The sequence below is a fragment of the Protomyctophum parallelum genome, assembly GCF_964188405.1.
Source record: "Protomyctophum parallelum genome assembly, chromosome: 3".
NCBI lineage: Eukaryota > Metazoa > Chordata > Actinopteri > Myctophiformes > Myctophidae > Protomyctophum > Protomyctophum parallelum.
The window spans coordinates 48890171-48913734 of NC_139698.1; the positions used below are offsets into that span (position 1 = coordinate 48890171).

The 23564-nt window shown below is 41.0% G+C and overlaps 1 protein-coding gene across 1 annotated transcript; it reads left to right on the forward strand.

Annotated features, from left to right (window-relative positions):
• Positions 1 to 767: 767 nt before the first annotated feature.
• On the forward strand, positions 768 to 22507 carry ceacam1 (CEA cell adhesion molecule 1; the record flags this gene model as incomplete). The annotated part of the gene is made up of 19 exons (XM_083762200.1): positions 768 to 822; positions 1898 to 2209; positions 3626 to 3904; positions 4188 to 4457; positions 4637 to 4711; positions 5919 to 5924; positions 6825 to 6905; positions 12237 to 12539; positions 13166 to 13447; positions 13953 to 14216; positions 14424 to 14690; positions 14930 to 15181; positions 15421 to 15696; positions 15950 to 16195; positions 16525 to 16806; positions 18448 to 18699; positions 20619 to 20924; positions 21202 to 21459; positions 21592 to 22507. The coding sequence occupies 19 exons, from the start codon at positions 768 to 770 to the stop codon at positions 21690 to 21692; spliced, it is 4167 nt and encodes a 1388-aa protein (XP_083618326.1). The 3' UTR covers positions 21693 to 22507.
• Between the last annotated feature and the right edge of the window lie 1057 nt (positions 22508 to 23564).

Consider the following 23564-nt stretch of genomic DNA (forward strand, 5'->3'; position numbering starts at 1 on the left):
GCATCAGTCAAAAGGGAGACGTCAAAGAGGAAGGACGGGTGGCGAATGTCAGAACAGGTCAGCTCCATATATGGAGATGGAGGCGTGATGTCACATGGCGTGACCATAAATGGAGGCGTGATGTCATGAGGCATGACCATAATGGAGGTGTGACGTGACACACGGAAATGCAGGTTTTCATAGTAAATGCGGCCCACGGTCGCATTTATTCTGGCCTCCAAGTACAATGATTATAATGAGTACTAAGTGCACAACAGGTACTAGGTGCAAGTGGCATAAATTATCACACTCATTAAAACATAACCATAGAATTCAAGACACCTACACTGTGAAATTCTCAGTGTTCATTTAACTGTGTACAAATTAACAATAATATTGTTCTGTGTATGAAATTGTTTTATTATTTTTCAATAGGGTAACATAATAGGATAAATATATGGCAGCTATATTGTCACTACTGTACAGTACATCCATGTGCTTTTATTAAGATGCTGGAAAGATACTAGGGTATGTGTTGTTGAAAGATGCCAAACATACCAAATGTCATAATTTGTCATTATGCTAATTGGTGATTTACGTCACTTGACCCGGGGACAGTGTTTGTGAGACTAATACCTCTATTGTCGTCTGACAAGAGTGAACATCAAATGATTGACTGACTGGGACACCCAAGAGATAAGTCTGCATGACTTTTGTGGGTAGGGGGCTGGCCTGGGAAATTCATGTATAAGACCACAAACAGCAAGACCAGTGTCACAATGTGCAAAATGGAGAGGTCAAGTGGAGGAATGCCCATTCTTCTTCAGTTGGTTTTGATACAAGGTAAGCTTTCCTGCAACTGAACAACATTTATCTGAAATGTATTCATCTTTACCTTGACTGCAAGATATGTGTTCAACTGACCTCACCATCGTATACTTTAATCTGACACATCAACACGTGATGTTTTGTGAAGATAGTCTTTGCTATGCTTGCACAGTGATAGAACAGTGATTACATAATGTAAAAGTGAATCTTTCATATTCTAGATTCATTACACATAAAGTTAAATATTTCAAGCCTTTTTTTTATCTTGATGATTACTGCTACAGCTAATTACAGATCATGAAAATAAATACAATCCAGTATCTCAAAATGTTGAATATTACATTAAATTACTGTGGCACTGCTGTTCAGATGTTATGGAAGCCCAGGTTGCTTTGATATTGGCCTTCAACTTGTTTGCATTGTTGGGTCTAGTGTCTTCCCTCTCTCTTGACAATACCCCATAGAAGACCCTTTTTGTACAGTTTGTAGCAAAAGCGCTCAAACTTTCTTCTTTTCCTGTCTTGATCTCCTTACACTGGACAAATGACATGATGGGATCTATGCACAAAAACATATCTCACACACTTTTCTGCCTGTAAAACTGTGATGTGGCATTTAAAGCTCAGATTCAGATTCTAGGGTTCAGGTCAGGTGAGTAGGCTGACCAATCAAGCACTTCCATGATTCTGTCTGCTGGCAAGCTTCTTTTTTTATGTTTTTTTGTGGCTTTTGCCTTTATTTTATATTTTTTTATGGAGGGACAGACAGTAGGCTGACAGGAAATGGGGAGAGAGATGGAGGGATGACATGCAGTAAAGGGATCGGGAGTCGAACCCGCGGCACACTGCCAGACTGGATTACCAGCCAAGGTTCCTGGACCACTGAGCCATTGCCCAGGCCTCTTCTGGCAAGCTTGATGGAGAGTTCCTTTTCTTTAGCAGAACTTGGCACCTGCCCACAATGCCAAAACTGGATTGACCATGGTATTTACTATGCTTGATTGACTCTCCTGACCCGAAACCCATATTATGGGGGAAAGAAAAAAACCCTATAGAAATACTCACACTTACAGTATATGCTTATTCCCCAGTGGTGCTGGCCTCTAGTGCCGTGCAGGTCGTGCCCTCTGTCAACCCTTCCAGCGTTGGGGCCACACTCATCCTGGCTCTATCGCCTCCGACAACCGTGACGAGCGGGAGCTGGTCAGTGGGTGACGCCGTCATCGTCAACTGGCAGGGGGCTCAGGTGGGGGTGTTCCCTGCATACACTGGCAGAGCCTCCGTAGACGTCAACACCGCGACCCTCACGCTGACCTCGGTCACCGTGGCTGACTCAGGGGATTACGTCATGCAGGGCACCGCACCGGCCCAAGTCAGGGCGAACGCTGACATAACTGTTTTAGGTGAGATTGGATCTATGCGTGTAACGTATGAATATTAGCAAGTATGATTTCTGGTTCATTCAATTCACACAAAAAGAGGAATTGCAACAACAAAAACCATGAAGTGCTGTCTGATAGGTGATATGGATAAGTGTATACGGCTTCCATGTGAATACGGTGAATCGCACTGTTAAATTACACCTAGAGAAGTTCAAGGGTTTTAAGTTCCACATCAAGGCCCATTGTTCAGAAAAGGGGCATTTGCAATACATGAGAGAAATGAGAGAGGGTGAGTTGTAATAACGATGCATTGTGTGAGGATTAGAAAGAAAGAAAGAAAGAAAGAAAGAAAGAAAGAAAGAAAGAAAGAAAGAAAGAAAGAAAGAACGAGAGGGAGGGAGGGAGGAAGGAAAGAAGGAAGGAAAATAAGAGGAAACCCACAGCCCAGCTAGAGTAAATTAACTAGAGCAAGAGAGAGAGAGGGCAGGTGTCTAACATTGGACCAATATACAGTATAGGGGAGGTCATAAGAAAGAAAAAACAAAACATGTGATAACAATTTTAAATTGTATTGTTTACCTTCATTAAGGAACACCAAGAAACAAACAACAGAACTGAGTAACAATTTAAAAAAAATAGAACTGAGTAACAAGTTAGTCTTGTGTGTTTTGGGTTAACCACAAACTTTGAACAGTAAATAGAAAACCTGTGTATGTTATGATTCTACCACCATTTTCATTACATAATGTGCCCTTTGGATAGCTTGCTCGCTCGCCCTGTAGCCTAACTACCTCCACCACCACACAGACACACAAGGATAAGTATATAGGAGAAACAGCATACTGTATCATAAAAACACATTCCTCCATCTTTCCAACGGCCCCTTCCTTGTGAAGCCTGATTTACTATACAAAAATAGCTGATCTACAAGCTCACAACGGGCAACAGCTGCGACCCGTTATGAGCTTGTAGATCTGCTATTGTCGGTGTGGGACACTGTTGTACAGTGAAGAATAAATTAGGCGCCATTGTGGCCACTCACTCCGTTATCAACTCCTTAGAATCTGGTGCTGTTGTGTCAATAACTCCTGACACCGCATGAGTTTTAACGTTATTGATTGTACAAACGTGTGACAATTATCTTGGTTAAAAGTTGGTAGATAACTTGAGTCATGGGTTAGAATTTTTTTTTACAGACTGAGACCTGTATCTGAGCTTTTCAAGTTGGCTATTGAGCTATTACAATAGATGTATTGTAGTATGTATTTGTATTATATTATACATTTGTAAGAACTGTTATGATTGTTTTCTCAAAAGGCATTGCCCAGCAATGGAGAAAGGAACTCTTGAATTGCCGTTCCAACATAAAAAATAATATTATCTCAAAATGTTGGTGAGAAGGAAGCAAAAGCCTTTGTCTTTTCTTGCCCCCTACAGCACCAGTCTCCAATGTAGTCATAACGCCCAGTACTACAGACTATGTGGAGTTCGACACAGCAGTCCTCAACTGCTCTGTAGCCTCTGGTTCCTCCCTCTCTTACCTGTGGCTCAATGGCAGCTCTGAGGTCACAGTCAGTGAGGGAGTTCAGCTTGGTGATGGAGGCTCCACTCTCACCATGGTCAATGTGACCCGCTATGACCAGGGACCGTTCAGGTGCAATGCGTCCAATGACATCGGTGGCGGAATCAGCCAGCCTGTGAACTTTACAATCAGCTGTGAGTTGGACGGCACTGATTCTGTCCATTATTCAACCTTTCTGACTGTAAATTGACAATTCAAGCCATGTTATAAATGATGTTGTCTAATTTGTGGCTCCCTGTCCATTCTGTTTCACTTCTCCTCTGACTCTGTCCCTCTGTCTCTCTCTATCTTGCTCCCTTTGTCTCTGTGTTCCTGTTTCTTTTGATTTTGTCTCCTGTCTCCCCCCTCGATCCTCTCTCTCTCTCTCTCTCTCTCTCTCTCTCTCTCTCTCTCTCTCTCTCTCTCTCTCTCTCCTAGATGGTCCTGACAGCATGGTGTTCACAGTGAATGGGCAGCAGAACTTCACTACCTTTAGCGTTGGGTCCAACTTGACCATGTCCTGTTCAGCACAGTCTCAACCTCCAGCTGAGTTCCAGTGGGCTTTCAGTGAGCAGGCTGTGCATGGAACGGGTCCGGAGCTGGCATTGTACGGTGCCGGTGAGGCACAGAGCGGGTCGTACTCTTGCCTGGCCTTCAACAACAGGACCAACACAAACAGTAGCATAACCAAATACATCACCATAGGCGGTGAGTTTTCATAGTGTATAAAGCAGCACTTGACCTCTATGTCAGTCGGTCTACTGTTTTGTCAAGCCAGTCATCTGTCTGTCTGTGCCATATATCCGTCTATCGATTGATTGGATATCAGTGCATCAATCGCTCCATCGATGCAACTATAAGCTCATTTCTTATATCTCCCATCTCAGGCTCAGAGCAGCAGGCAGTCAATCTGTGGCTCCTCCCCTTCCTGTCATTATTCGGGGCCATCTTCTCAATGTCAGGTACGTTTTATTCTTCAAGACAAGCTTATTAAACCCTATATGTCTTAATTGAAGACAATTACTCATTTACAACAATCGGATAAATCTTCTTTCAATTGAAAATATGCTGCGCTCTAGGCAAGGTAAAAGTCACCAGGAGTCTTACAGTCCAAACATAAATAGATCAGGAAGCCAAAAGGGATTTAAATGTATGAGTAGCTGACAAAAGTACAGTATTGTCACATTATGGCCCTCTGTATGGTCTACAATTTTGACTCTAATTGTATGATTTACAATATCCAACCAAATGAGATCATATGACTCTGTAATATTTTTTTGAGGGGTCCTATATTCAGCTATTAGTGTAGATTTTCATCTTACACAAACATTAAATTGACAATGAATGGACAATTTACGTCATATGTGTCAGCAAATCGACATGTTATGTCATGGTGATGTAAGATAATAAGAGGGCCCCTCACTTCACACAGGTGTGATTTTTACTTTAGTTTTACAAATTTTGAAGTAATCTTGTGTTTCCTGTTGCCCTTTGTACAGTAGCTGGTGTCTGTCTTCTCTCACCCAGCCTGTGAAGTATAGTGTCCTGTTAGTCGTATAGCCAATCATGTGTTAATTGTCCACCGTGTTCACCTTCTTGCCAGTTCATATATGTTACTAATTCATCTCACGTTTGGGGTCCTGCATGCCCTCCTGAAGCGAACGTGACAGAAATGTACTCTTGCAAACCCATCGCCATGGGGAAACGACATAATATATTCAGTTCTGTCTAATAACTAAATTCTGGTTTACTTGAATCCATGTTAACCTGTCCTTATACACAGTATGCAACTTATAGACCTGAATCCTGTAATGATTTGTACATATGCTGAACTGTGCAATTGAAATGTCACCGATTCTAACTTTGTGTCCTATTTCCACGATTGACGGCAACAATAGCCATTGAACTGACATTATGATATTTTCAGTAAGAGAAATATGTGAATGAATATTAACACAACAGCTTTCAGCCACAGTTAAACATTAACAGTAGAAAGAGTAGAGTATGGAAGAATCTGCTTGATTCTCACAGTAATCTGTCATATCTAGGAGTGTGAACCCCCCACCCCCCACCCCACCCCCACCCAGGCACCCTGACATAAGCACAACATGCCACTGTGTATGGATATGGTCAATTTGACTAATGACTTTGTTTGTCTTCCTTTCACAGACATGTGAACCCGCATGTATCTGATGGTGATGGATCTGTGAAATGTAGTGAAGCTGTGTTCATTACCATAATATATTATAATCACATTTTACACTGTATTAAATTAATGTTGATCTAAAACACTGCTTGCTGTCAACCATTGCACTATATTCAAATAAATATTTTTCCACACAAGGAACTGCCTATATATATTTCCAGAAGCAGGGTGATCTCATAAGCTAAATACCTAAGAACGAGACCAGAGTCTTAAATGAAGTGATATTTTATTATGAGGTCGCTGCAGCAAAGCTGACACAAAACAAAAGGGGTATTAAATCAACTGGCAACGACAAGATTTCATGTTCAATTTAGTGTTTCTGTATATATATGCATCACCGTTTCCAGTACAGATACCTCTGGGAGCAAACAAACCCCCAATGGCAAAGAGGCTGCACTCTTTATACCTTTTTTAACTGTACCTACAGAATATAGGCATCGCCCCTCCAGCTCTCCTGGAGAGAATATGTCAACCTTCTACAATGTTATCCTTTAATGGCTGCCATACTGTTAACATCTCTAAAGGAGTATTGCAGAGAGGTTTACATCAGGGCGTACTGTAATCCCTCATGCATGCATGCCTTGTTCATCATCTCTAGGGAGGCACCAAACTGTCATCACAGGTCGGTACCCAGCAGAGACTGGTACTAAGGAAACAAAGCAGCGTGCTGGTCACAGTGACCTTAAAGTACAAATTGTGTACTCAACTTAACTCAACTGGAACTCATAGAAGTTGCCATTTTAACCCATTAAGACCTAAGGCCGATTCTACTGTAACTAATTAAAGTCATCCTCAAACTTCTTTGTGCCAAGGACGAAGGACCCGCTAAATTATATTTTGTTAGTGTTATTGAGTTTGTTTATTCACAGCATATGAAATTGATGACTTGATGAGCTGTGAATGGATCACTGGAAGAGGGGATGAAGAGCAGGAGATGAAGGAGCATGATGGTGAAGAAATGTTGTGAGGGGATAGCAAGCAAAGGGGCTAAGGAAAGAGAGGGAGAACAAAAATGAGACAAATGACTGAGAGGCATGATGTGAGGGGTTGAGGGATTGGAGGATGAGGAGAAGAGATGGAAGTGGATGAGGAGGACAAGGAGCTGAGGAGTGAGAGACACAGGTGAGGATGACAGTTGCAGGGGTTGAGGAGAACACTCAGTATTTGGCTTGGGGTCCTGTTATGATCCTATATGGTCATATGTGTCTATTTTTCTGTGTGTCGCCCTGTTTGTCATTTCCCCCCATGTGTCTGATTGGCATCGTTTTACTGAAGTTAGGTTTAGGGTTAGGTTTAGGCATAGTTGCAAAAACGATAACTGTCAATCACATCGACTACTGGCCAATCAAAGCAGGGCTAGAACGTTGGTGGGTTACATAATAAGTAACGCCTCATTGGTATAATTTTTATGTGTGATTGAGTGGTGAGGAGTGACTGATTGAAGACCAGCTGCCGGTGTGAATGGTGACTGAGTGGTGGCTGAGTGTGAGTGGCTAAATTTTAAGTGGAACCAGGGCAGGCTGGTGATTGGCTCCTGTGAGGAGCTCAAATATAAAGCTGGAGGGCTGGCTGGAACCAGCATTCAGATGTCTTCCTCCTTGCCAGCCTCCAACAACACCAGTGGATTTCTGTGTTTTTAGGTTTAGAGGTGTCACTGTTGGCATGAGTTCCGTATGGGGTGGGTGTCCTTTCTTTTGTGTTCTTCATTGATCCTGTGCTTCTGTAGTAAGAGTAGGTAAGAGAGTGTATTTATTTTTTGGTTTAAGGTAAGCATAGTTTTTGCTTGCTTAATAGGATTTGATGTTCATGGCCCACCCTAAGATAACTTTCTCATGTAATGTCACTTTTGTAAATAAATTACTGTATTTATTTTAACTTTTAAACTGGTGTCGATGATTGTGTTTGGGGACCAGGAAGGAGAGAGTACACTTGTGTTTTGCGTCTTAGGCTCTGCTCTGCCAGTCTTTTGTAGACACATATAAGCTGTTCTGTATCCACAGGTTTCCCAAAATAATTCCCAAGGAGCTTACTGGGGGAGTGTGGTGTGCCATTATCTGTTATCAATCATTCAATTCATTTGAGGGATCAAATCAGTCACTGATAATGTGGGGACGCAACATAATAGAAACCCTTAAGATCTCCCTCCACATAACTGATTCAAAGTAATGATGAATCGTATCAAGCGCTGAAGTCACTAAGCACTATTTAATCCCCATGCAGAGATTCAGCTGTCACAGCAGCACCACCCAGTAAGAATGAAACAGGGCAGGAGTTAAGGCCTATTCATAGTCCAGTTTTCGGAGATGAGGTGACCACCGATATCACCGAAACTACAACATGACGTCACTGAGCGGCCGTGAAGAGTAAACCACCGCTCTCCCCAGCCCTTCGCTGTTTTTACTGGCCACCGAAACAGTGGTCACCTCTTCACCGAAATCTCAACTATGAATAGGTATTTTGGCTACTGCTAAGAGCATGTTTCAAGAGCTATTGATCATTCATTTGAATCAGGTGGAGGGAGATATTGTAGGGCAGGAGGACAGAATAATGTGGCCCTTTCTGAGGTTGTGGTCCCACTTTATCATTGACTGACACAGGTCACTAAAATTACTATTCCGTATTTTAGCTGTGACGTGATCGCCCCCTCCAGAGATACTTCCGGGTCCCACTTTTGTGTCCCCATAGAGTTTTACTGTGTTCATACGTCGGACTAAATCTGAGACGAAAACAACCACGAAAGCCTTTGTAACAGGCCGTCTGCCCCACACTGAATACTATCGCCATTTTATTTCATTGTGTCAACTAAATCCTCATTAATGTAAACTAGATTCAACATACTCAACCCTGCACACATTCTAAATATTTTTTTCTCCAAAAGAGAGCATGCTCTCTTTTGCAAGGACGCCCTGAGTAAAAGTAAATAGATGCAAGTGCATATGAAACTAAGTGTATGCGTGCGTGCATGCGTGCACGCGGCTGCGTATGCGTGTTTAGCATATAATTTATCAGCTCTACATCCAAAGCTATACTGTACATTATTACAAGAAGCTGATTCTTGAGAGTAAAATAGAATCAGCTTCTTCATACAGTAGCTTTGGATGCAGAGCTGATAAGCCTTAAGAGGCAATATCTTTCTGAAATGTTTGTCATTGTTTAAGCAAGATAGAGAAGCATTCGCTAACATTGTGACATAATGTTCCTGATTGGAGCAACAATACATTCATTATGTATTTTATCATGTGAAGCTAAATTAAATATGGGGACATATAAGGCTATGCTGTTCCTTATGTGGCATAAAACATGCTAAAACCATCCAAAAGTGAATTGGAAAAGTTGATGGATGATTATGATAAAATAAACTTTAATAATACGTTCATAAGTGGAGTTGAGTGGTTCCCATTGACTTTTGTAACCCACTGTTTCTGAACCAAAATAGAGTAGGCATATAAATCTGAGCCTTTTATTGTGAAGGCTGCGGAAGACATCTCGCTGGTGGATTCAAAGATGATGCTGCTGCTGCAGTGGAGTAATGATGAAAAGTAGTATTTCTAATACCTGCCCAATAGCCCACATCTTGGCTGCTGATGTGGGGATAGGTTAGCCTGCTATTTCAGTAGACTATTATAGTTGATTGTTTAATAATGTTGAGTTTTTAAAGTCTCATTTAAATATAAATCAATATAATTAAATATTGTGCCCATTTAAAGAACCACTCGGATTCACAATCAGAACTCTTTATGTTGTTATGCTCGTTTGGAAAACAAATTTCTACTTCAAAAGTTGTGGATAGCATAAACAATAAGTTGAAGGGAAACTTCAACTTATTGCTTCAACATATTGCTTCAACGTATTGCTTCAACGTATTGCCGGCCTTGCTGCACACGCCTGCGCCGCAAGGCCGCGGCAGGCTTAAAGAGTGTCCCTTATTTCAAGATCTCAAAGGTGGCAACCCATTTGTAAGACTATAGTGGTATGTATGGTATGTAACTTTTTCAGCGTAATTTTGTCCTGGACAGATACATTGTCATGTCTGATTTGGACTTTGTCCAGCCAATGGTTAACTGGAGCCCTCCTTTAAATAAAAGGAACATGCGTGCGTTCGCGTGCTCATGCGCGATGTGTCTGACTGTGAGAGAGGGTAGGGTCTCTTTCCTGCTAAATCATGTCAATATTGTATTCGTCCATTTGCAAAGATATAGGAAGCAATGGATACAGGTCCAGTGATTACATTATAGAAAGTGGCTTAGATAATCCAATTTTCTGCTTTGCAAGAAATGCATGTTGTGCATGTGGAGATAACAAACCCAAATACTTAAATGTTACTAAACAAAGGCCTTGCATCTTCATATCTCAAGGTTCAAGGTTTAAGCTTATCTCGCAGCCAGCGTTCACATACAACAGAATATAAAAGGTCAACATCAAAACCAATCGCACAGCTTGTACAGGTAAGTATAGTGAAAAGTTTTAATTTTAAATTGTAGGTTGTGCAAGGAATGCAACCATGTGCTATCTGCCATTAACTCTTTTTTTCCCCAGTATCAAGCACATTCACCCCAAAAAGACGACCAGGGGGTTTATGCCTGTTATGAAGACTTGCAAATCTTGTTCTGTAGGCCTAGACAGTTATCTTCATTTGTAATAAATATAAGCTATTCATATACCGGTAATACATTATTCATTTCATAATTTGAGAACTGTATAAAGTTGTGATGTTTTGTGAGCATACATCTGACAAGACGTGACAATACATTCAATATAATATAATCCGAACCGTGCTTTATTTATTTATTCACCATTTCCATTGCTTCCCAGCTCATTGGTTTCTATTTCTATGTAACATGCATGACTTAGCTCGTTTACTGTAAATCTCATTGGACACTCCCAGTTGTGTCTACCAATAACATCCAGTCAAGTAAAAATGGACAAACACGGTAAAACAAGGTGTGGCCAGGCTGATCTATGAGGTAAGGTGATGGTGGGGTGGGTGACTGTGTGAGCATTTGCATTGTGAGAACAGAGAACCACAGCATGATGCAGAACAAATATTTGATGAATTGAAACACATCTGAACATATCAAGGCAGAGCTACATTGAAGAAGGTCCAGTTTGCTTCCAGACCAGAAAGGCTACATCTGACCAGCAGTATGGGGTCTCCCCTTGTGTCTGTATTAATCCTTATGCTGACACAAATGAGTGGTAAGCCTATATTACTCAAATATTGAACATTTATTTGATTTGTGTGGTTAGGTAACATTTCTATAAATTATGTATAGATTCAAGAATGCTATGGTTTTGCTTGCTGTCTGTATAGGGAATAACTGTCTCATTCAACAATGGAACCTGGAGACATTTAAATACACTGAATACGACAGATATGACTTTGAACAACACATAGACCCGGACAATAATATATTTAATGACGTAGAAAAGGATTGCAACTATTATACTGAGGTACAACTAAATATGATACCACCTGGTAATGATATATCAATCATACACTTTAACAGTAGAAGCATGTATGCAAATTATGGGAAAATTAGGGATTATCTAAATAAACTTTCCTCTCGATGGGTATGAGCTAAACTATAGGAACAGAAGAAATAAAACGGGGGGCGGAGTTGCCCTGTATGTGGACATCAACTTAGAATATAAGGTTATAGAAAATATGTCTATTGTTATTGATAATGTGCTAGAATGTATCACTATTGAGATATGTAGAGAAAAACATAATTGTCAGCTGCTGCATCTACAGAGCTCCAGGGACATACTCACAAAAAACATTGAAAACCTGTTCTCGCAATGTCAGCATAAAGTAATTTTTGCCTGTGGCGATTATAATTTAAATCTTTTCAATCCAAATAAACATAAGTATATAGATACATTCATTGGCAATATGTATAGCCTTAACCTGTACCCATTAATAACCAGACCTACCAGAATAACCACAAACTCAGCAACTCTAATTGACAATATATATACAAATGTATTTGGGAATAACATTGAGAGGGGGGGTATTACTAGTCACAGATGCGCACAAACTTGAAAACTTAAAAAATGGAAACTATGTTTGCTATGTATGAACTGTGTATGTCCTCCATTCCGAAAATAAAACTGAACTGAACTGAAATGAACTGAACTGAACTGAACAATAATATCTCATAATTGCTTTCCACATTTCATTTCAGTGTATTCTTGCTAATTTCTTACAATGTGAAAATGATTTCTGTCAAATCAGAACTTATTGGACTTTAACTCAATGTCCTCTACTATGTCCTTTACAGATCTTGCTTGTGGCCAGGAATTAAATGCCTCTGAGAACCCTGTACCTGTTGGAGACAGTGTAACACTTCGTTTATCCAGCCCACTCGACATCAATATAGGATCCTGGCTTCACAATGCAACCACCATTGTATATATCTATCCAGGCGCTTTTCACTCTATGGATCCTAGGATCACATTCAACCGTACCTCCTCATCGCTGTCAATAACATCTCTAACGCTGTTAGACTCTGGGATTTACAAACTGCAGTGTGCAACGTGTCCAACATCTATCACTGGAATAAGCCTTACATTGTCAGTCCAAGGTAAGAGATTTTAAATGGCTACCACATTTTCTATGTATTTTTTTGATTGATTGAATACTTTATTAACAAGTTTAACAGTATCCTACATGTAGTACAATAAAACGTTATGCTACAAGGATAACATCAAAACATAAAAAGCTAAATATAATACAAGGCAGCAAAAGGTACAGAAAAAGGAGTGGGGGCAGAAGATGCCAAGATCACCTTTCCTTCACACACACACACACACACACACACACACACACACACACACACACACACACACACTTACTCACGTTCTTAATTCCATGAACTGTTCTGTTCAACTTGTACTTTCCTCACACAAGGCATGTGACTCTAGCTCTCTCTCCCCCCATCTCTGTCTCTCTCTAACTTTCTCTCATTCACTCCATCTCCCCTTTCTTTTCCCTATTAATATTCAATCCTGGTTTTACTGTTGGCTAACCTTCAACGCAACAATGGAAAGCTAACATTTACATTTGCCAGTGCTTACTAATAGGTTTGTGAAGTCAACCTTTAGCAGAGTAAGAACATATAGAAACGATTGTGAGTTCCACCGTGATTACTTTGGTGTAGTACAAACTATTTTCAAGTGTATCCTGTCAATCTTTCTATCCCACCTACAGCGCCCATTTCAAACGTGACCCTGAGAGCCAGCGCAACCAACTTGGTGGAGCTCAATGACACAGTAATCCTCACCTGCTCTGTCTCCTCTGGTTCCTCCCTCTCTTACCTCTGGCTCAATGGCAGCTCTGAGGTCACAGCCAGTGAGGGAGTTCAGCTTGGTGATGGTGGCTCCACTCTCACCATCGTCGGTGTGACCCGCTATGACCAGGGACCGTTCAGGTGCAACGTGTCTAATAACATCAGCTCCGACGCCAGCCAGTTTGTGCATCTGAACATTAGCTGTGAGTTTTGCTCTGTGAAACAAGGGCAACCTAGCGGTGTGCAGAGATGAGCAGTGTGGCTCTTTGCCCACCTTTACCTTTGGTCAACACATGTCACCATATATTGAGTTGGGGATGTATGCAGTTGCATGGCCTGGAGTTGTGATGTGCTACTGTCCACAATGGCAGTATATTTTATGTACATTATATTGAGTCAATGTGGACAGAGTTACATTGATATCACATAGCCTACTGTACACATATACAGTAGACACTATAAGAATAATGGGAAAGACATGGGATAGAAAATAGTGCTAATAAGTGATTTGTGCTTAAGAAATGTACTCATTTCACTCAGGATATCTATCCCGAGTGACACTATCTATTAGTTAGTTACTATCTAATCTATTAACTACTACAAACATAAGCTAAACTTGTGTTTGCATGCACTGCATTTATACTTTACTTGGACAAAAATAGAAACATTTCAATTGATAACGCATGCTTTTTTCTTGCTCCTTGCTAGATGGCCCCAGTGACCCAAAGATTATGGCAATGCCCATGAAGGTTGCGTACCCAGCAGGCTCAAACATTACACTGTCATGCGAGGCTGAGTCCAAACCTCAACCGACGGTCCAGTGGCTCTTTGACGAGAGTAATCTTGAGCAGTCTAGTTCACTGTTGCATCTGGTCAATGCCCAGCAACATCAGACCGGAAACTACAAATGCCTACTTCATAATACCGTCACATCCATGTTCAACAATGTTAGTAGGATGATCACAATTATGGGTAAGATAACTGTATTGTCTGTTTTGAAATGTACCCATTCTGCATACTTATAGAAATACATTTTTCAATCAAAAAACCAATCAATGTCTTTTGTCACACATGTGGGTACTGAACTCAACTGTACATCAATTAAGATAAGATGACCCCCAGAAGCAAAACATGTATATGTGCAGGAAAGTAAAACATTGTGCGTTTGCTTTCTCCTAGATACAATATCCAACGTAGAGTTGAAGCGTGTTGGTGCACCAGCGATACTGAATGAATCCTTCACTCTGAGTTGTGAAGTGAATGTGCCTGCAGACTATTTCCACTGGTTGAGGGATGGTGAAGCCATCTTAAGGACCAACATGAGTACGGTCAACAACACCATGACTATCAACCAGGCCCAGCTTTCAGATGATGGCGATTACACATGTGAGGCTTTTAATGCTGTGAGCAACAAGACCAGCAACCCATACGGCATTATTGTAAACTGTAAGTATACAAAAACAGAGGTACTCAAGGTTCTAGGTCTGTCTGTCTGTCTGTCTATCTTCCATCCATCCATCGCTCTAAACAATTATTTCCCCCTCTAAATGTACTGATATACTGTATGTGTACAATATGTAAACATGATGTGCATATATATGTAACATACTGTACATACAGCCACACTAATGGGCATTTAAACTTAAAGCTTAGCTAACCCTGTAAACTGCATTTTGCATTAAAAGATGGGCCGGAGAATACATCGATCAAGGGGCCATCCGCATCCCTGACAGGACGAAGTGTGATATTCAACTGTACATCATCTTCTCAGCCTCCAAGCCAGTTCCAATGGTACTTTAATGGCTCACTGGTTGGCAGTACCTCAGAACATAATACTGGCCCTTTGACATTAGCCATGGATGGGAAGTACAGCTGTGTGGCACACAACAACATCACTGGGAAAAACGACACAAACTACAAGACACTCACTGTTTACGGTAAGTGTTTCACAAGACTTGTTACCGTGGGTTGTCAAATTGTGCATGACCATTTAGACCTAGCCTACATTAACCACTTAATCCCTAAATACAACATTGTATAGTATTGTATGACACATTGCAAAAATAGACGATTATACAAACACATTTTCACTTGAATTTTGATTATATAGATAATCGTCAAATTAGCACGTTTAAATATTGCTGATCTGTTCATCTCATATTAATCCCTACTATAGCTCCAGTAACCGTGACTTCGGTAAAAATAGTTGGCTCACAGCCAGTTCTGAACCACGCATTCAGTCTGGCTTGTGAAACGGTTGGAAGCGTTCACTCTATCTACTGGATGAAGGACGGCTGGCCCCTGCATGCTGACAGCACAAGAAACTTCTCTATGGACAACGCCACTCTCTCCTTTAACCCTGTCCTGCCCTCCGACAATGGATTATACCAGTGTGGCGCTTCCAACCCTCTGAGTAGCGCCCGCAGTGACAACTTTACACTGAAGGTTGAGTGTGAGTAGTGTGTGTGTTGTCTGTCTGTTCTTTGACGTTTAAAGTAGAGATGAATATCACAGTTGTGTGCTCTGACGATGTGCATAAGATTTGCATTCACATGTTCCTGATTAACAGAGTTAATTATTATATACATAGGGGAAAGATTCATATTTGAGGCGACACCACTCGTACACATTAATCGCATGAATGGCCAACTGGGTGGCAATGTACCATAATATGTTACATTTAAACTAATCTTCCATGTATCCAGTTGGACCGGACAACACGACTATAACGGGACCGACAGTAGCAGGCACGGGACAAAATATCACCCTTAAGTGTGTGGCGTCCTCATACCCTCCCAGCCATTTCAAATGGTTCTTCTATGAGTCCCTGGTGGCCAATACGTCCGAGTATGTAATTGGACCTCTCACCCCAGACATGGGTGGGGAATACACCTGCACGGCTTACAACACCATCGCTGGCCAAAACAGAACAACCACGCTCACTGTAGTTGGTGTGTATACCGCATGAATCCTTTTGCATGTTTTCTGTGCATGGTTATATTTTTCCATTTGGTCAAAGATACTGCATGCCAGGTCACACTGTTAAGGAACTCTCTTGGATATCTTTCTACAGTATGTTACTAATACAGTACAGTACAGTACTAATTACGTATTCGTATGTATCCTTCCACCATATGATGGTGTCCCCTGCCGGGAATAGCAGATCTATGCACAATGCACAATGTGTTGCAATGCGTGCTGTGTGCTTGAAGATCACCTATTTTTGGCCGAGGACACCGTCGTTCGGACATGTATAAATCAGGCTTTCGTTAATTTACAGGCCCAATAACGGACGTGCAAATAGAAGTGCCTTCTAAACCCGCTATAGAAGGTCAGTCATTTCAGCTGACATGTAATGTGACAGATGGATCTGTTGACATGTATGTTCTCTGGAATAAGAATGATGAGCGGCTGCATGGGAACAACAGAACTGTCTTCTCTGCGGACAACAAGACAGTCACTCTCAACCCAGTTGAGCATAATGATAATGGAAATTATGAGTGCGTTGCGGCCAATCCTGTGAGCAATATAACCAGCCATCCCTATTTCCTCATTGTTAACTGTGAGTATTGCATGACATGGCATGACATTTATTCACCAAGTGCAGCAGGTGAACAGGAAACTGACTTGATGGCAATGGTGCTGGGCATATACTGTATCAACGTTAATTCACTCACTCACTTATTCTTATTGACACAATACATTATACAGTACAGAACTCACAATAGGACACTATGACCTAACGTACTGTGGGAGGTCATATAACTTGTATACCATTGGAAGGCCTGTGTATGTCCCTTTTCAATGGTGACCCATTTGTAGGGAACAATGCCATGCATTTGTGGGATAGGCAGCTGGGTAACAAGAAGACTCGCCCCGTTTCTGTTTTCCTCCCAGAATTCTCCCCAATGTGAGGGGTGGGAGAGGCTGGACAGCAGACGGCTGGACTTTGAATTTCTCTAACTATAAACTTTCATGACAGCAGACAGCCTAAGTACAAATATAATTTATGAAAATCTACTACATTGAAGTCTGTTCGCAGAAGTTGTTGTAGGATATGTGGGGATTATTTGACGAGGTACCATTTGAGTGTGCAAAACCTTACATATACTAAATAATACTAAATTGTTTATAGGGTCAATATAAGTAAAATAATATAGCCTTTCTACAGGAGTATCTTTTTATATTTTTCCAAAAAGAATACAAACAGCCAATAGCATATTACAAAGTTATCCCCCTCACTGGTGACAATTCCGGGAGGAAAAACGGGCAAGCACCGGGTCGAGTCTTCCGGTATTCGGCAGCTGAGTAGGTAGTAGGTAGGGTTTGGGCCATTAAAATGTGACCAATCACAGTTTATTCTGCAGTTGCAATTGACTCTTGTTTTGAGCTCCCTGGGGTACCCCAGGAACTGCTGGAGGAGGGGCTGTTCCACTATCTTATCCGAGGGACAGTCCTTCATTTTTCCACACATCTGCTGGCTCAAGTCCCTCTGTTTTGTTTTTCCCAGAAAAGAGAGAGGGGAACAAGTCTCCCCATAGGATCCCACTCTTAGACATGCAGGTACCATGGTGTGTCTGGGGTGGGAAGCTCAGAGTCAATAGCAGAATAAGCTGTTTGGCATTGGCAGAGAAGATGTCACAATAAACAGGCTTTCCAACGGTATAAATGTTAATGCCAAAATCAGCAAAATAATCTACAAAACATATTTCTGAACTGTTTGTTTTATAGGCTATATGTATACTGTGTGTGTGTGTGTGTGCGTGTGCGTGTGCGTGTGCGTGTGCGTGTGTGTGTGTGTGTGTGTGTGTGTGTTGCTTTGGATTACATCGCCACCCAATTTTAATAGCCATATTAAGGTGTTCCCTCAAATATTATGTACTTTCCACCATTTGTAAATGACTCAGTTCGTCATGAACATCGTAAATCAAATATAACATGTCATCACAGCACAACTGTGTCGCCCAATGAGAATAAAGAGCATTTCTGCTTTTAAGGTCAAAGATCATGAGTAGAATTCGGTTTTCACTAAACTTCCTACTCATGTTGAATGACCATGCCACTTGATCATGCATACATACAGTATCTATGTATTTATTTTTTATCTATGGACATATATGGTCGTTTGATGAATTATAATTAGCCGTTGATAAGTTCTCACATGCACTAAGGAACATGCACTCACAATCCTGTGTTCTTTCAGTTGGACCTGACAAGCCAGTCATCTCTGGACCATCTCTTGCTGAGGTAGGGCAGGAAGTGGTTCTCCGCTGCTCTGCGCAGTCAGAACCTCCCAGCCAGTTCAGCTGGTATTTCAATGGTTCCCTTTTGGGCAATTCCAGTGTGTTAACCATCCACTATATGACTTTCAACTTGAGCGGCAAATACGAGTGCATGGCCCACAACAATGTGACGGGTGGAAACAGCAGTACAACAACAATGATCAAGGTCATTGGTAAGTTAGCACTTAACATTATTACAGCTGGAAAAAACGGTCTAATTACATTCTACACACAACTACAATACCACAACTACAATACCATTAGACCATTATAGGTTATATAAGATGTACATAATTTTCTCATGATATATTGAATTAGGTGCGTCACATGCGTCTGTGTGTGCGTGTCATGGCTGCATCATGTATTAGGTGCTCTCCTCCCTGGTCTTCTGATTTGTGTGTATAGAGCGTCGCAGTCCCTCCCCCTTTCAGAAAAACGAGTGGCCCAGGAAATTAAAACCCAATGCATTCTCCCATAGGCATTTCTTATTTAATTTATTTAAAGACCTTTTAAGCGCCGTACGAAGCCAACTCTTGTCGTGACAAATCATGACAACACACACAATTCTTCGGGCCAAACAAAGAATTAGAAAGTAGAAAAAAACGGCAGGTTACAACACTTTCTTTGTTGTTTTTCTTCTTTGTAATTATTTGTTTGGCCCGAAAAATTGTGTGTGTTGTCATGATTTGTCACGACAAGAGTTGGCTTCGTACGGCGCTTAAAAGGTCTTTAAATAAATTAAATAAGAAATGCCTATGGGAGAATGCATTGGGTTTTCATTTCCTGGGCCACTCGTTTTTCTGAAAGGGGGAGGGACTGCGACGCTCTATAGTCTCTGCTTAATTGATCCCATTCCCCTCCCCTCCAATCCCTGTAACAATTGTAGAAGGAACGGGAAGGCTACAGGAGGCGGTGCATAAACATCCTACCGAGATCAGATAAGCACCTTATAGTGCTCAGGTAACTACCTCCATTGCGAGTACACGCGGGCATGTTGCGTGCGCGTGCACGTTGCGTCCATGCGTGCGTGTGTGCAAGCCCAATACAATGGAGAGAGTTACCTGAGCACTATAAGGTGCTTATCTCTGTACAAATAAGTTTCTGCTCTTGTGCACTGCCCCCGACTCCTGTTGCCTTCCCTTTCTCTTTTTTTCCACAATTGTTATGGGGATTGGAAGGGCGCAATACACACAAATCACAAAACCGGGGAAGAGAGCCCAGGACATGCACGCACCTGATACAACCATGACTTAAGCGCACCAACGCATGTGTCGCATAGGTGATACCAAACCACCAGTAAGAGAGGAAGACGCCTGAGGCCGAGAAGCGACCTCGCCCTTTAACTGCATTAACTGCAATAACTTTGGGGCAGGCCCGTCTAGAGTTTAAATGGACAGGTATCAGTCAAAAGGGAGACATCGAAGAGGAAGGATGGACGGGGAAGGATCAACATAATGGAATGTCAGAACAGGTCAGCTCCATATATGGAGATCTAAGGGTTTGAGGTCAGATGTAGAGTTGCTGGCCAATATTGATGACATCAGGGATCTCCATCCCTGATGATGTCACGTGATGTCATGTGCTCCATCCCTGATGATGTCACGTGCTCTCTCACCCCGACCAACCAACCAACCAACACACACACTATGGAAATGCACGATTCCATAGTTAACTGCGACCTTCGGCTGCAATAATTCATTCAATATTTCAATCAAATATGTATATCAGTTACAGTATATTGCTTATAATGGTCAAATCTTGGTGCCTATGCAGGTGTGTTTCAGCTTAAATTGTAATACTTCATCTTATCATTTATGATTATTTTGAATGATGATCGGCTAAGCGCATTTTGGTGCTCGTTCTGGAACGTGGTGTCCTATGGCGTAATATGCACAGTGATGCATGTGTGTGTGTGTGTGTGTGTAGCGGTGGTCCTGCTGGTTGACAATGTCAATTGGTCTACTCTGAATCGAAGCCAAGGGCACACCGGATTGGACACTAGATGCGGCGCCATCTTTAAAGTACTTTAAAGTACATTGATGCACATAATGATGCACATAACCTGATCAATGGCATTTCTTTCTCTCTCTAGAGGGTATAAGGTCGGTGATGGTTAAAGCCGACACAATACCAATAGATTCCCACAACCTAACTCTGACCTGTGAGGTTACTGGGCTCTATGACTCTATCTACTGGATGAGGAATATCACTCAACTCAACACAATCCATCATATTGACAACAACTGCTCCTCCGTCGACTCAAATGTGTCTTTCTGCATCATGAACAACTCACTGCACTTCAATCCGGTCACAGTATCTGAAGATGGCAACTATGTGTGTGTTGCTACCAATACTATCGGCCCACATATGAGCCATGAGTACCTACTGCTAGTGAACTGTGAGTAAACATGTGCTGATGTTGATGTGTTGATGTGTTGATGCCATATGAGAATGAATTACATTGATCTGTAAGCCTATTGATTAGCCTACTTACGAATGGGTGTATTTCATTGTCCAAGGGAAGTTTTCACAGTGATCTTATAAGTCATTAGATATGTATTAATTATGTAAAGCAGTGATTTAATACTCTATTAAGCTATAGGATAATTTCCCAGTTAACATGTGTTGTGTGCACTTGATTGCCACTTTACAATGCAATATTTGTGTCTCTACAGATGGCCCTATACATGTGACAATCACTGGACCAGGATCAGTGGACCAGCGCTCAGTGGCCTCTGTGTCATGGAATTGTTATGCTGAGTCTCGTCCAGATTGCGAGTACCAGTGGTTCTTCAACAACCAACCATCAGCGCTTTGTCATACCTCGACTATAGAAATAATTGCCACAAAACCGAATGAAGGGAACTACACATGCAAGGCAAAGAACCCTGTGACCAACATCATAATGTCCCAGAGAAAACAATTGCTTATCAGTAAGTGGCCAGCCTTTGGGCCTTTCTTTCCATGTTACACACTGAAATAGGATTGTGGTAATTGGTAAAACATTACGAACACCATTCCAAATAATCTCTCACACTCTCTCTCTCTCTCTTTGACTCTCTTAGATCGTGCATCTGCCCGACCGCTCCTGTCCACAGGTGGTGTGATGTTGGTGGCCCTGCTCACTCTGTCTATGCCTGTCATCAGTGAGCGACTGACTCACTGAGTACTCTACGCAGTAAAATCCTCATTAAAATCAGGAAAGCATCTGTGTTATTTAAGATTTTAGCTTTGCAGTATATGTATATAGCAACATAAGTCAACAAAAAGGATTTAGAACAGTAGTTCTCAAACATAGCAGGTATACAAGCTCACAGCATGTATATTATTTTAACACAAATCTTCTCTTCTGGGGGTCTCTGGCACAAACCATTTCCATATTGAGGGTCCGCAGACAAATACAATACATATCATTTTGGGGGTTCTTGGCACGAAACAGTTTGAGAACTATTGATTTAAAAGGCATTTGTAGAATCCACCTCAGGTTCTTAATGGGTTAACACTGTCTGTGTTAAATTGACATTGAGGATTTTACTGTGTACAGAGAGTTCCTATAGGTTTGCAAGTCAACGTGATCCCTCTGTCTTCATTACTATTACAACAAACATGAACTTGAACATGACCGAAGAGTATTGAGATTGTATATTCTCAAAGTGATGCCACATTTTCAAATCATGTCAATTTAGGAATCAGAGGCCAAACATTATGTTTTCAGATATTAGGTTATTGTCATGGCAATCATTTTCAACTGTATTTGTGTCAACATATTCTTACTGTTCTTAATATACAACACAAAATATTAATATATTCAGAGTGAAAGGGCAAAGTCCCTTCTACTATTGCACTGCCCACGTCTTGTCATTCTTTTGTAGTGTTTAAACCAGATTTATGCCTCGAAAATCTCAAATATGTGTAAATTATTTTTTTATAGGATGTGTCATGTACTTTCCAGAACTGCAATTATTTTAATAAATCAAATGTTTAAAAAAGCAAAAAAAAATTCATTGAGACTTTATTGTGGTAATACATCACTTTCTATCAAATCATGCAACTCATGGTTATAGAATGTTGGATACTGAGTAACTGTTACAACAAGAATGCATTCGTGAAAACATGTGAAAAGGTGTTTATTCAAAGAGTTTATATTTTTGTCACACAATTCCAATCACCATTACTAATGTTAAGCAATTTAGAACATGAATTATTAATTAACATTACACTGTAGAAATGTTAGGTAGGTATCGTATCACATATATCTCTACATCTCTATGTATGAAAGGCACTACGATTGCAGTTCAGATGAGGACGCTGGGGGTGTTTCTGGTTGACGCCTTTCTTCATTCCTGAAAACGTATATAACATAATAATATATCCTCGTTCTCATATTTCCTTGTCAAACACTTAGTTGCCCCTTCACGGGCGTGTCAGTAGTGAATGGTACCATGGGATACGGGGAAAAGCACACTATTGAATACTTTCATTTCAATCCCTTTTATGCCCATATATGGAGTTCTTTGTCAGGCAATGCCCAAATATGGAGTCTATGCAGATGAGATATCAGAACATATGTGTGATGTCAGAACAGGCCAGCTCCATATGGAGCCTGAGCAGGGGAGAGGGCAGAGGCCTTTTGTGGTGGTTCTGGACCGGGTCAAATTTTAGAAGCTAGTATATTTAATTTAATTTCTGAATAATATAATATGTTCTGAAAAATTAATAATAATGTTTCAAGTCCTATTTTCTGGTCACAATTAGTTTAGTTGACTTCATGGGATTGTACTTGATCAGACTTTATATATTATTTTAAAGGTATATTCAGTGATTTCACTCAAAAAACCTTAGGTTTCGTTTTTGGCTGGGACCTAAGCCTTTCATCCAATCAGGATAGAGAGCCAAAAAACGAAACCTAAGGTTTTTTGACCCCCAGGGGTTAACTGGGGACAGGGAGGAACTCCTTATATGGTCAGCACACTCTATAGTAGAGAGGATTATCACAACAAAACAAAACAAATAAGTGATATTTGAATTAAGTGAAATC